General features: G+C 37.6%; 1 protein-coding gene across 1 annotated transcript in view; it reads right to left on the reverse strand.

Annotated features, from left to right (window-relative positions):
* Positions 1-13407, reverse strand: part of MACROD2 (mono-ADP ribosylhydrolase 2) — a 1977737-nt gene that overhangs the window by 93407 nt on the left and 1870923 nt on the right. Inside the window, exon 14 of the mRNA XM_067012448.1 lies at positions 975-1052. Within this exon, the coding sequence (XP_066868549.1) occupies positions 975-1052 (78 nt within the window). The remainder of the gene's footprint in view (positions 1-974; positions 1053-13407) is intronic.

The following is a 13407-nucleotide window of genomic DNA, read 5'->3' on the forward strand; positions in this document are numbered from 1 at the left end:
TTGTTAGTTTCTTCAGAAAGGAGACTTGGGTGGCATATTTTCTTAATCTTTCTATTCCTGAGAAAATATTACTCTTGACTTCATGCATGAATAATAACTTCACTAAATATAGACATGGTGTCCTTTACAGCTCTGGAAATGACACTCCATTTTTTTTTTTTTTTGAGGATTTAGAGCTGTGGAAGAAGAAGGCTAAGGCTAATCTGATTTTGGTGATTTTGCTTATAACCTGATTTTGAATTTCCTAGATGCTTTAAAAGCCCTCCTTTATTATTGATCTTCAGAAATTCCAACATGTACTCTTGTGTTTTGGGTAGAGGAACTGGTTTGCATTATGAAAACTATTTTTTCTGTTATTTTTCTAAAGACTGTTTCATTTCTATTTGTTCTATTATCTCTTCTTGGTATTCCAAGGAGATGTAGATTTAATCTCCTGTATACACTGTCTCCATGTTTCACATTTATTCTCACTGGTATCATATCTTCCTTCCAGTAGTTGCAAATCCAATGTCTACAGAGTTCAGTCAGGTGACAAAAATAAATGAAGCCAGCCAGGTACAACATTAATGAGTAATGAGGATTATGGAGAGCAAACATTCCTTCTAAATGTGGCAGCTACCAATCAGCTGTTATTTAGCTCTAGTAAAATACAGTTGACTCTTGAACAACATAGGTTTGAACGTGTGCAGTTCACTTATAGGTAAATTTTTTTCAACAAATATGTACTACATAGTACTACATAGTCTGTGGTTGGTTGAATCCGTGGATGTGGAACCACAGATACGGAGGTCTGACTATAAAGTTGTTCACCAATTTTTGACTGTGTGGAGGGCTGGTGCTCCTAATTCCTGAGTTGTTCAAGATTTCTGATTCCATTTTTCCAGAAAAAGTAAAATCTGGGTTTTAGAAAATGCAATATTCCAAAGCAGAAAAAACAACAACAACAACAACTGAAAAAGAATCTCACAACTTACCATTGGGATGATCTTGGCCACATACAGAATGATCTGTTACTTCATTTTCTTTTGTAATATTGTCATCCTTTGCAGAATCTGACATCACAAACAAGCAAAATCCCTAGTCAGCATTTTTAACCAGGAATTACAGCAGCCTCCAGCACTAAAAGAATAGATCTATGTTTTGGGGAAAAAATCTATTATTTTTTAAAAATGCCATTAAAATACTTAAATATCTTCATCAATAAATAAGCTTTTCTTAAAGTACTGCATAACATGTCTGCACAAAGTTCACAAGGTAAAAAAGGTAAAGATTCGGCTAGAACATCTTTTTCACAACAAGGAAGAAAATATAAGCAGGCTTTATGCATCTGTGCAAATCTTAGGAGAATTGTGCAAAAGGATATGAAAAGAAGGCAAAATAGAGAAGATTAAAGGAATATAATTTTAATGTTCTTAATGCTTCCATTACTGTCGTTGTGCGTATATTGGAGCCTTGAGTCCTTGAAAAAGGCAGATATAGAGCTTTGAAATCCAGTGGTAATTAAGTTCATCTTCCTCAGGAGCTATACCAGTAGAAAGATAGCAAAGGGGGAACACAAACCTTCTGTTTTGTGCAACTTCACCCTTTCTCTTGTGTAGCACATTTAAACGTGGGATCAGCTTAAGTTCATCATTTTTTTTATCGTATGATGTATTTTACAGGAAATATGTGGCTAAAAGGATTCCAGTGACTTATGGACTCTCGCAAAGCTACAAAGGGCCCCCTGTTGGATGTTGGAGACCTCTAGGGAGGCTCTTCAAAATCCATTCGAAAGAGCATGTGAGTAGGTCAGCAGAAAGACAGAAAATAGATCTTTCATTCATTCCACAAATATTTACTATGGGACAACTCTACGCCAGGCACAGTTCTTGACACTGGGGAGTCAACAGTAAACAAAACAACAAATCTCTGCTCTCATAGGGGTTACAATCTAGTGGATATTTTTCATGTGGTTAAAAGGGTGGTAATCCAAAGATATCTAAAAGTTATGAGCTAAGCTTGTATGCATGTGGCCATGGAGAGAGCTGGGGATGGTAGACCAGCACGTCTAATACAAATGGGTTCTCTACTGAGTTCATATTCCTCAGCTGTGTTTTAACTCCCTAACAGATCTGAATCAGATGGAATCTAAAATAAATCATTCTTGCTTTGTTTCCCTTACCCATTTTTCTCTCTCCCTCCTCAAACTGGGAGATAGCTTTAAACAATATGCTTTAGAATATTATAAGAGAGTCTGTTTCTCCAACTTGCCACAAGCAACATTTGATGGACAAGTGAGAAACCTGGGTAGTTAACATAAGATTCAAATTTAATAACCAGTGAAGCAAGTATACACCCAAAGTGTATGGTTTTAATTGACTGCAAATAATTCCCCCAAGGCAAATGTTTAATTATCTGCACTGTTTCTTATTTCTTTCTGAGACTGACAGTAAGTTTCAAAGTCCAAATTTGGAAGCAAAACTTGAGCACAGACACACTTCCCAAACCGTTAACTCACTCAAGTCAAATTGTTTTAAATCAGCTCCCATTAAAATATGCCTTTTTAATTTTAAATCTAACATGTGGATTAAAAAATATCATTTGAATACTTTTTTCCACATGAACACTGAAAATGAACAATGACTGAAAAAAGGTACTATGTGAACCAGGCTAAATTTTAATTTGGAAAGTATTTTAGTTCTACTTGTTTATAGAAAATGGTACCATTTGATATGTAGCCTTGTACAACACTCATTTCTTTCAAGATTATCCAAGATTTTGTATGTAGTTAAAATTTATTCATTTACACTTAACAATAATTAATTATACTTTCTAACTTACATAAACATTGTTTCATGTACCAAATATGACAGAAATGTCTTTTGAAAAGTGATTTACACTGAGTTTACAAGTTTATGGTCCAATGAGTCATGTGAGATGGGTGAAAGTACTTAAAAAATTAATCATTAGTCTACACCTGTTTGTCACCAACATCTGTGTCTTTGGTAAGTTAAATGACCCTTTAATTTCAATTTCCTTGAGGAGTTGCTGTAACATTGCTAAGATACCTTCTGATCTTCTGTGCTCTAATATATACGATGTATTTCACTGAATCCAAGATACCATCAATTGTTATTTGCACTATTATTTTGTGTAGAATTTAAAAAATGAGACCAAATGAACTATAACACACTATAAATTCTAAGAATGTGTCCTGGCTTTGGAAATAAAATATATAAAAGACTATGCATCCGAGAAATATGATGATTCAGTATATTGTGTGTGTGTACAGAAATATGCCTTTATGTGATGACAAGGATTTCCCATCAATCTGACCCATCACCAAAGCTACAAGTTCACTTTGTCTTGTATGTGAGCCTCTTCTCCAGAAATGTGCATACCTATTGTATGTACAGCAATAAAGCAAGATAAAAAGTATAAGCTCATGATAGCATGCAGAAATAACCAGGTGGCTACAGAAGACTGTTTCCACTATAGTGTCTCTATTAAAAGGGCTATGTGAATTTCCAGTCTCATGAACTTTAGCAGGACTGGTTTTGATCCTGAATGTTTTAAACCATGGATCCCATTACATTACACTTAGTCATGGGTTTGAAATGACTGGAGATTTTCTGCTTGGGAGGGGATGGGATGAAAGCTGCACTATATATGTATATAAAATCATTATTCATAATGAGAAAGAAGGAAAATATATCCTGTATGTATTGTCATTAAAAGAGGCTATGGTAGTTTCATAGTAGTTCCATAAACTACCATGAAAACTATAGTTGTATATACGAAATTCTTGAATCACCTTGGATTCACATTTTATTTAATTCTAAAAATTATCATTTGGTAATGTTCAAAAAATCTGAAAGAGTTATCACCTAATTCTGAGACTCTGTCAATGTTCTTTTAATAGCAGAGAATTTGAATTAAATTTATATGTAGATCCTGACTTTCAAAATCCTTAAGGTCAATGTCCTATTAGAGAATTTTTTTCAAATGCAAATATTAAATCAAATAGCCAAGCCAAAGTTCTAAAGACAGAAATTCTAAACAGTAGGTCATTTTTAATGAGTTCAGTTACATATGTCTACACAGGATAGTACATGTATAGAATTAAGCTGTGATGATAAATGATGATACTATTGAATATTTAATAAACATATCTAGACTATAAATCAAAATAAATGTTCTCTCTTTTGAAAATGTTCCCTTAGAACAAAAGTTCTTAACCCTAGAGCACCAAAATATACTCTAGGGGTCCACAAACCTTTTTGAAATGATATGCAAATGTGTGCTTATATTCATATGTTCATTTTTCTGGGAGGAGATTGCTTCTGTCATATTCTTGTAGGGATCCATGACCCCAACAAGGTTAAAGATAACTATAGAAATGTATACTCTAATGCCAGTGACACTGCCATTTTTTAAATAAATTTATTTAGTTAGTTTTGGCTGCATTGGGTCTTCGTTGCTGTGTGTGGGCTTCCTCTAGTTGAGGCACGCGTGCTTCTCATTGCGGTGGCGTCTCTTGTTGCGGAGCATGGGCTCTAGGTGCACGGGCTTTGGTAGTTGTGGCTCGCGGGCCCTAGAGCGCGGGCTCAGTAGTTGTGGTGCACAGGCTTAGCTGCTCCGCGGCATGTGGGATCTTCCTGGACCAAGGCTCGAACCTGGGTCCCGTGCATTGGCAGGAGGATTCTTCACCACTGCTCCACCAGGGAAGTCCGATTAACTATCTTTGAGGACATTTTCAAGCCAAGAGGTGAACAAAATCCATTTAGTAAGAGAGGTAGCCCCTGACTATTATTCAGAGTAGCAGCAAGAGGTCACTTGGGTGTAAAAGTTCTAATGGGTCTGAACAAAATAAATGCCATGTGTGAATGCCTACATGTAAAATATTCTTGCTCTGTAACGTGTCAACATCCACATGTGAGCACCTTAGCTTGATGCAAAAGTTGCACAGAAACACAATCACTTGGATTGCCTTTGATTCTTATAAAATAGTTAAACCAAGCAAAACATTTATCCTGGTCTGTTCATTTAGCTGGTTTAATGTGTGAAGCAATTAGAATAAAGTAATTTTTCTTCCAGCTGAACAGTGTGATAATTCACAATAAACTAGAGTCTCTACAGCCGATTAGGGTCTCCTTGAAGATTTGCAGTGATGCCTCCATACATGAAGGAAAAATATATCCTGCATTACATTCCCAGAGGATTCAGATGGCAAAGCTCAGAACTGTGCTTGGTCCTCGTGACGCTGGACACACAGGCTGAACTATGTTTACCTGAAAAGGAACTGGGTCCACAGGACAGGACATGGCCCTGGGCAGTGAGAGCTCAGCTACGGTTGGTCATTTGCCTCCACTCTGCTCTCATCAACCCCCATTAAAAGGCAGAGAATCACTCCCAGAGCTGTGGAATTTGGGTACTAAGTGTCTTTGAGACACACCTGGGAGAATTACCATCATGTATACTAACTTTGTTTTTATAAGAAAACATATTCCAAATTCTGAACAGTACCCCTGGGTAAACCAGCTTATTCCAACACTGGAGGTGGTATTCTTCTGCAGGTTGTTTTTGAAAATATAAGCAAATAAGAGAATCAATCATGAGTGGATGGGCACTAGGTTGGAGGTGTGATTCTAGGTTTACACCTACAAGCTTCAGAACTAGGAAAATCCATTCACTTTACATGCTTGCAGTTTCAGCATCTAGGACCCGAGGGTGTCAAGGCAGATAATCCCTTTTATACACTTTATAACTCTAATCTGCTGACTTGTTCAAATGATCTCTTCCTTCCAGACAACACTTCTCTGTAAACCTTTCCACTCTTCCCTCATTATCTGCCTACCTGTGTTGGACAGTTCTTGCACTGAGATTTTTTACTGTCTATTTATAAAATAAAGGTTAATAGTGGGGGGAGTGATGCTGTGTGACATCAGTGACACACTGGCCACCTTTAATTCTGCAACTCGATGAAAAATCATCACAATGCAAAACAGAACAGTTGGGTATGAAGCCGGGCTGGACCACGATGGAAAAAGAATACTTAATTACCCCTTCCATCAAGTTAATTTTTTCCCTTTGGCGATGTAAACAAAGGCAAATCTGCTCTTGTTGGGTTGTCTGTGACCTGCTATCCTTGACCTCCATCCTCTGATGCCTTTCTGTTCTCGCCTCCCTCTCCCTTGCTGAGCCTTTGCACTGCAGGCTCTCTTGAAATCATTAAAAAAAAAATCTGACCAGGCCACAGGCATGAAAAGTAGCTATGGTTCTAAATACAAACCGACTTGAAATTCTATTAAAATGTTCATCTATAAATCAGGGAGAAGACAAGTATTTTATTTACACTTTGGTTTAATTTGATCTGATAACTACTACTGAGAGGACTGTCCCCTTAGGAGAAGGGAGAAGGGATTTTTTTGACCCTTACTTGGAGCAGGGTCAGAGCTGAACAGCTGGCCGCTACTTCTCAATTATTTTACTTCATTGAGAAGTTGAGGCAATAGGCAGAATCTATCTCCAGATTCATAGCTGCTTCAACTTCTGGGCTCAGGCTGTTTTCAGCCAGGTGCTTGGAGAGAGTGGCTAAGATCCAGGGATTCCTACAGTCCTCAAGGACCCAGTCATAACCCACCCTGTCGGAACACAACTTAAGTCTCTTTTCCAAAGTGATGGAAAGGGACATATTTGGAGACTAAGATATGCACCTGGACCCTTTGTGGGAATTACTTATTTTACATGAGTTTCAAAGACCTAGATGACTTCTTAGCATCTCTTTGTTCCTCACATCTAGAAAGATCCAAAAACCCATTCAAATGAAAATGGATGTGTTTACTTTTTTCTGTTTTTTTTTTTCCTTCAACTTTCCCACATGCTATTGAATATAATTCTATAATTTGGATGGCTGAAGAATGATTCATTACGTGGATCTACCTCAAGTGATTTTACTATTGCCTCCATTATTGGACATTCAAACTGAATCCAAACTTCAGCCATTCTAAACAACCCTATGCTTTTATTGTATTGCGTGTCCCAAGGCTGGATTCATTCCACTCTTCTTTCTCTTACTTCTTCTCAGCCCACACCCATCTCTAACATTTAGAGAGGATTGATCTCTTAGAGTAGCTGGAATAGAAACAACCCAGGTCAGCTAAGTGTTACAGCAGCCAGGCATGCCCCCATTCCATATCTCATGGAACTACCCCTGAGATTGCAGCAAATGGTTCCAGGAGATGAGCTGCTTTCTGAGACACTGACTGAGGGCATGCTTGACCCAGCTGGGCCAGAAGCACCCAGGAGCTAATGTCCAATTCCAGACACCCAAACGATGCAGGAGGTAAGACTCCAGTTTGCCCACCCCTCAGGGAGATGATACTGTTCACTATACAGCTCTCAGAGGAATGGAGCCCCAGTTTCCCCCAACAGTAAGCTGTTCATTAATGTACCCCCTATTGGCTGTCCTCCCAACCCTGCTCTACTTCCCCAAGCCTCACCTATGCTTCCTGGGACCACCTCCAAAATAAACCATTTGTACCCACATACTTGTCTCAGAATTTGCTTTTGGAGAACCCAAATTAAGACAGCCAAGACAGTCAATAACCTGTTTTTCCATGACTTAGTAGCAAAAATGTGAATGCTCCCCCTATTTTCCCAACTTACAGCTCTCTTATGCCATGATGCCTTTCATTAGGGTATGCTGAGGCAAGTGTCTGCCACCTAACTAGGGGAAGTTGGGAAAAGAGGTTGCTGTGTTTTGTACCATTTAATCCTGAGCGCTGGACCATAGGTGACTGATGAGGTGACTGATCAGTCACCTGTAGGGTGACCAACAGACATTAAATTAAGGTGGTCTGTCATGAGACCTCGACCTACCAGGAGAGAACTCATATAAGACGATGATTAAAGGAACCCACCAGCTCCTTTGACTTGGAGTGTTTGGTGGTAAAATATACAGAGAAAGTTTCAAAGCATAGAGTGGCTTAAAGGCAGAGATTCACTCAAGGAGAAGGGAGGAAACAGAAGCCATGGATAGGGTAGAAGAAGCATTAAGAGTTACTTGGCAACATTAAGAGAGCAGAAAGAGGGAAAGGAGGTAAAGTCTCGGATGCTCCCTGAGTGCATGACTGTTGAGTTTCTAGAAGAACTGGTGGAGGGGCTATTGCCTCTCGAATGACCCAGTTCTTGAGGCTCATGAAATGTTTTCCTCACTCTCTGACTTTCTGACCAACCAAGGTAAGAGTCTGACTCACATTCTGGACATTGCAAGTTCATTTTCTAATTTTGATGTGTATATACTTTAAACATTTCAAAAGTGCTTTATTACCAATATTATTTTAAGAAGTATGGCACTCTTTTAGATTCATTTTTTAAAACATTCACCTTTCTAGTCATTTCCAATGTATAGCATCCTCATGAACCTTGTATACAGATTGAAAGATACTGGACCAACACCTTATCTTTGATAAAGGAGGCACGAATATACAGTGGAGAAAAGACAGCCTCTTCAATAGGTGGTGCTGGGAAGGCTGGCTACATGTAAAGGAATGAAATTAGAACACTCCCTAACACCATACACAAAAATGGACTCAGAATGGATTAAAGACCTAAATGTAAGGCCAGACACTATCAAACTCTTAGAGGAAAACATAGGCAGAACACTCTATGACATACATCACAGCAAGATCCTTTATGACCCACCTCTTAGAGAAATGGAAATAAAAACAGAAATAAACAAATGGGACCTAATGAAACTTAATTTTCTTTTGCACAGCAAAGGAAACCATAAACAAGACCAAAAGACAACCCTCAGAATGGGAGAAAATATTTGCAAATGAAGCAACTGACAAAGGATTAATCTCCAATGTTTACAAGCGGCTCATTCAGCTCAATATAAAAAACAAACAAACAACTCAATCCAAAAATGGGCAGAAGACCTAAATAGACATCTCTGCAAAGAAGATATATAGATTGCCAACAAACACATGAAAGAATGCTCAACATCATTAATCCTTAGAGAAATGCAAATCAAAACTACAATGAGATATCATCTCACACTGGTCAGAATGGCCATCATCAAAAAATCTACAAACAATAAATGCTGGAGAGGGTGTGGAGAAAAGGGTACATTCTTGCACTGCTGGTGGGAATGTAAATTGATACAGCCACTATGGAGAACAGTATGGAGGTTCCTTAAAAAACTACAAATAGAATTACCATATGACCCCGCAATCCCACCACTAGGCATATACCCTGAGAAAACCATAATTCAAAAAGAGTCATGTACCAAAATGTTTATTGCAGCTCTATTTACGATAGCCAGGACATGGAAACAACCTAAGTGTGCTTCAACAGAGGAATGGATAAAGAAGATGTGGTACATATTTACAATGGAATACTACTCAGCCATAAAAAAGAACAAAATAATACCATTTGCAGCAACATGGATGGACCTAGAGATTATCATACTGAATGAAGTAAGTCAGACAGAAAAAGACAAATACCGTACGACATCACTTACATTTGGAATCTAAAAAAAGGGTATAAATGAACTTATCTACAAAACAGAAATAGAGTTACAGATGTAGAAAACAAACTTATGGTTACCAGGGTGTAAGGGGGGAGGGATAAACTGGAAGATTGGGATTGACATAAACACACTACTATATAAAAACCAGATAACTAATAAAGCCATACTGTATAGCACAGGTAACTCTCCTCAATACTCTGTAATGGTCTATGTGGGAAAAGGATCTAAAAAAGAATGGATATATGTATAACAGATTCACTTTGCTGTACACCTGAAACTAACACAACATTGTACATCAACTATACTTCAATAAAAAAATTTCAGGGCATATGGTCACCATATGAACCATAGTGAATTCCTGGTTTCTTTATATTTGATGAAAAAGGCAGACTGTTGGGTAGGAAGCATGGCTCATAGATGAGAACAGTTAAGTAGGAGGAGGAGAAAGGATGAGTGGAGATGGAAGAATTGATGCTCATAAACTCAGGAGACACTCTTCCTGGGAGTGAAGTGGGAGCAGAGTCTGATGTGCTGTTAGCTCAACCTTGGGTGAAGCATGGGGGGAAGAGTTTGGGGGGGGGCTTTGACCTTGGACAAAGAATGTTGTCAGGAAGAGGAGGGTGTACGTGTGGAAGCGTAGCCTGACCTCCTCCTGCTGATCCTGGCAAACATCAGTGTTAGGTAATAAATACGTAGCTGCAGATCCAAGTTCTCTGGATGAGTCTACACCAGGACTTCCAGTTGGAAGGAAGCTCTGACAAGCAGAAAGCAGAAAACTGTACGATGAGAAAAGATGGTTGCTTATTTTCCTAAAACTGAAAAGAAAGATTCGGAGAAGTTCAGTGCCTGGTGCTTGGAGTAGTCTCAAGGTCTTAACTGTCAACAGAAATGTTTGTCTCATTACATGGTTAGGATAGAGTTACTGAGTGAATATTTAGTAATGACTGCTTCAGAACGTGGTTGGCACAGACAGCATTTATGGATGGTTTAGATAAACTGTAACAGTTTAATGGCTTTTGAAAAACATGTCTTTGGAAAGACTTAGATCTTTATGAGTCTCCCAGTATCACAAAAACATCATAAATCAAAGATCAAGCTGGGAGAAATCTTGTCTTGCAGATTCATGTTGGGTCTAAAACAGTGTCTAAAATCCCAGTCTTCCAGTCTATCCCTCCCCCCTTACACCCTGGTAACCATAAGTTTGTTTTCTACATCTGTAACTATTTCTGTTTTGTAGATAAGTTCATTTATACCCTTTTTTTAGATTCCAAATGTAAGTGTGTTGTTTTGTGTATGCAAACGTGTATATGTGAGGGTTACTGTCCTTTTGGCCTGAGAAAGAAGGCTAATTTCTAAATGAAATAGAAAACTTTCCATTAAATGCCACCAATGTTTGTTAGGAAACCTTGTCTTTGTACTTGATTAAAAAATGTTTGTCTTTGCCACTAGCTAGCCAATTATTCTTTTCTTTTTGTTAAGGAATGCAGCAGTTCTGAAACATTCTCTGTCTCTCTCATTAAATATACACACCCTGGGAACAGTGGTGGGAAGAAGAGATGACAACAAACATCATTAGGAATGAGGCGGGATACACATTTCTGCTCATGGAAATCTAGTGTCAAAAACTGAGAGGCTACATCATTTTCTGAAACTTGGGAGAATATTCCCTCAACAACACTGTGCCACAATGGATTTAAGAAACTCAGTCTCCATTTTTTAACAGTTATTTTACTATTGCTTATTTTTATTATAACAGTGATTATGAGTTATCAAAAACAAAACTTTAAACTATATTTTTAAATTCTTCTGGATAGGAAGTGAGATTGTTTCCCAAACTATAATTTGTTGCATTAAAAATGTTTTATATATGAAAAAAATGACAAACAAAACAATTTTTAAAATAAGATTTGGTCAATTAAAATCGGAAATGGCACATGCTTCAATCTCCCCTAAGCTTCTCAATGCATGTCAGCATGTTGAAGGCTCTGAAAAGTCCTGCAATGTGGAAACTACTTGTCTAAACCTGTAGTTTCTAAAATGTTTTGGCTGCTGAATTCTTTTATCATTCATTTACACTTATTAACATCCTAATGGATGCTATACAACTTTAAACATGGGAATATCTGATCAAGAGCCCCACCACGTTATGGATCTGAAGTGAATTCTTTTACATTGCCTTTCTCCAGGGTCTCTGCCCAGTCAAAATATGACCACATGCCATCCTACATGAACAACTGTCATGGTCTCTGTTTTTCAGAGAAGTCGGATCTTAAGCAGTGGCAAAAGTACATATCTTCAAAATTAATACTGGAAATCCTTTAAAATGCCTTTAGAGTAGAGTATTCAGCTTTTAACTCAAATATTAATGTATATTTGATTTCAATGCACATTAAAGTCTGAGAATCACTGGGTTAATCTGAACCCATTTCATAGAAATTAGGCTGGTTTAATCAAAATTACAATAAGATACCACCTCACACCAGTCAGAATGGCCATCATTAGAAAGTCTACAAACAACAAATGCTGGAGAGGGTGTGGAGAAAATGGAACCCTCCTACACTGTTGGTGGGAATGTAAGCTGGTGCAGCCACTATGGAAAAATGTATGGAAGTTCCTCAAAAAACTAAAAAACTAAAACTAAACACTAAAATCCAGCAATCCCACTCCTGGACATATATCCAGACAAAACTGTAATTTAAAAAGATACATGCACCCCTATGTTCATAGCAGCACTATTCACAACAACTAAGACATGGAAACAACTTAAATGTCCATCAACAGATGAATAGATAAAGAAGATGTGGTGTGTGTGTGTGTGTATGTATCTACATATATATATATATATATATACACATACACACAATGGAATACTACCCAGCCATAATAATGAAATAATGCCATTTATAGAAACATGGATAGACCTAGAGATTATCATATTAAGTGAAGTAAGTCAGAGAAAGACAAATACCATATGATATCATTTAATATGTGGAATCTAAAATATGACACAAATGAACTTATCTACAAAACAGAAACAGACTCACAGACACAGAGAACAGACTTGCGGTTGCCAAGGGGGAGGGGACTTGGGGCAGGGATGGACTGGGAGTTTGGGGTTAGCAGATGCAAACTAGTATATAGAGAACAGATAAACAACAAGGTCCTACTATATAGCACAGGGAACTATATTCAATATCCTGTGATAAACCATAATAGAATAGAATATGAAAAGGAATGTATGTATATGTATAACTGAATCACTTTGCTGTACAGCAGAAATTAATGCATTGTAAATCAACTACACTTAAATAAAAAATAAAAATCAAAGAAAATTAGACTGTTCTTAGGACATGCTCTGGATTTATCCAGATTGGCTAGGAATACACCTTTTATGGGACTATCTTAAAGAGTTATTCCAAACATTATTTTTTATACTAATTCACAAGAAAGTGAGAAGATAGAAAAAAATTATACTCTAAGAATAGTACATTTTTAGGAGCCAATGTTCAACAAACATTCTTGAATATGTGTGGGTGACATTATGATTTTGATTTGTAGACTGAAAAGACTTCGTGCATTTTTGGTGGGGTGAGTACACATCTTGGTTTCCCTGCTCCCAGTGTGATTGCTTGCCCTGTTATAATTATTAATAGCACCCTCATCACTCTCAAAAGTGCGCTTGCTTTAAAGATGTATGATTACTCTTATTAGGCCACGCTGACAAAAGCATCCTAAAATATGGATATATGGACCTTCCATTCTAGGTCTTTTCTATAAGAGAATAAAATGCAAAGCAGGTAGAAGGAGCTATAGAAGGAACAAAAGGAAAGTCTATGTGTGGTATTCAAGCCAGGCTACACAGCTATCAAATCCTTGGTGAATGGGGGCCAGAC

Source organism: Kogia breviceps, chromosome 14 (genome assembly GCF_026419965.1).
Source record: "Kogia breviceps isolate mKogBre1 chromosome 14, mKogBre1 haplotype 1, whole genome shotgun sequence".
NCBI classification, from domain to species: Eukaryota; Metazoa; Chordata; class Mammalia; order Artiodactyla; family Physeteridae; genus Kogia; species Kogia breviceps.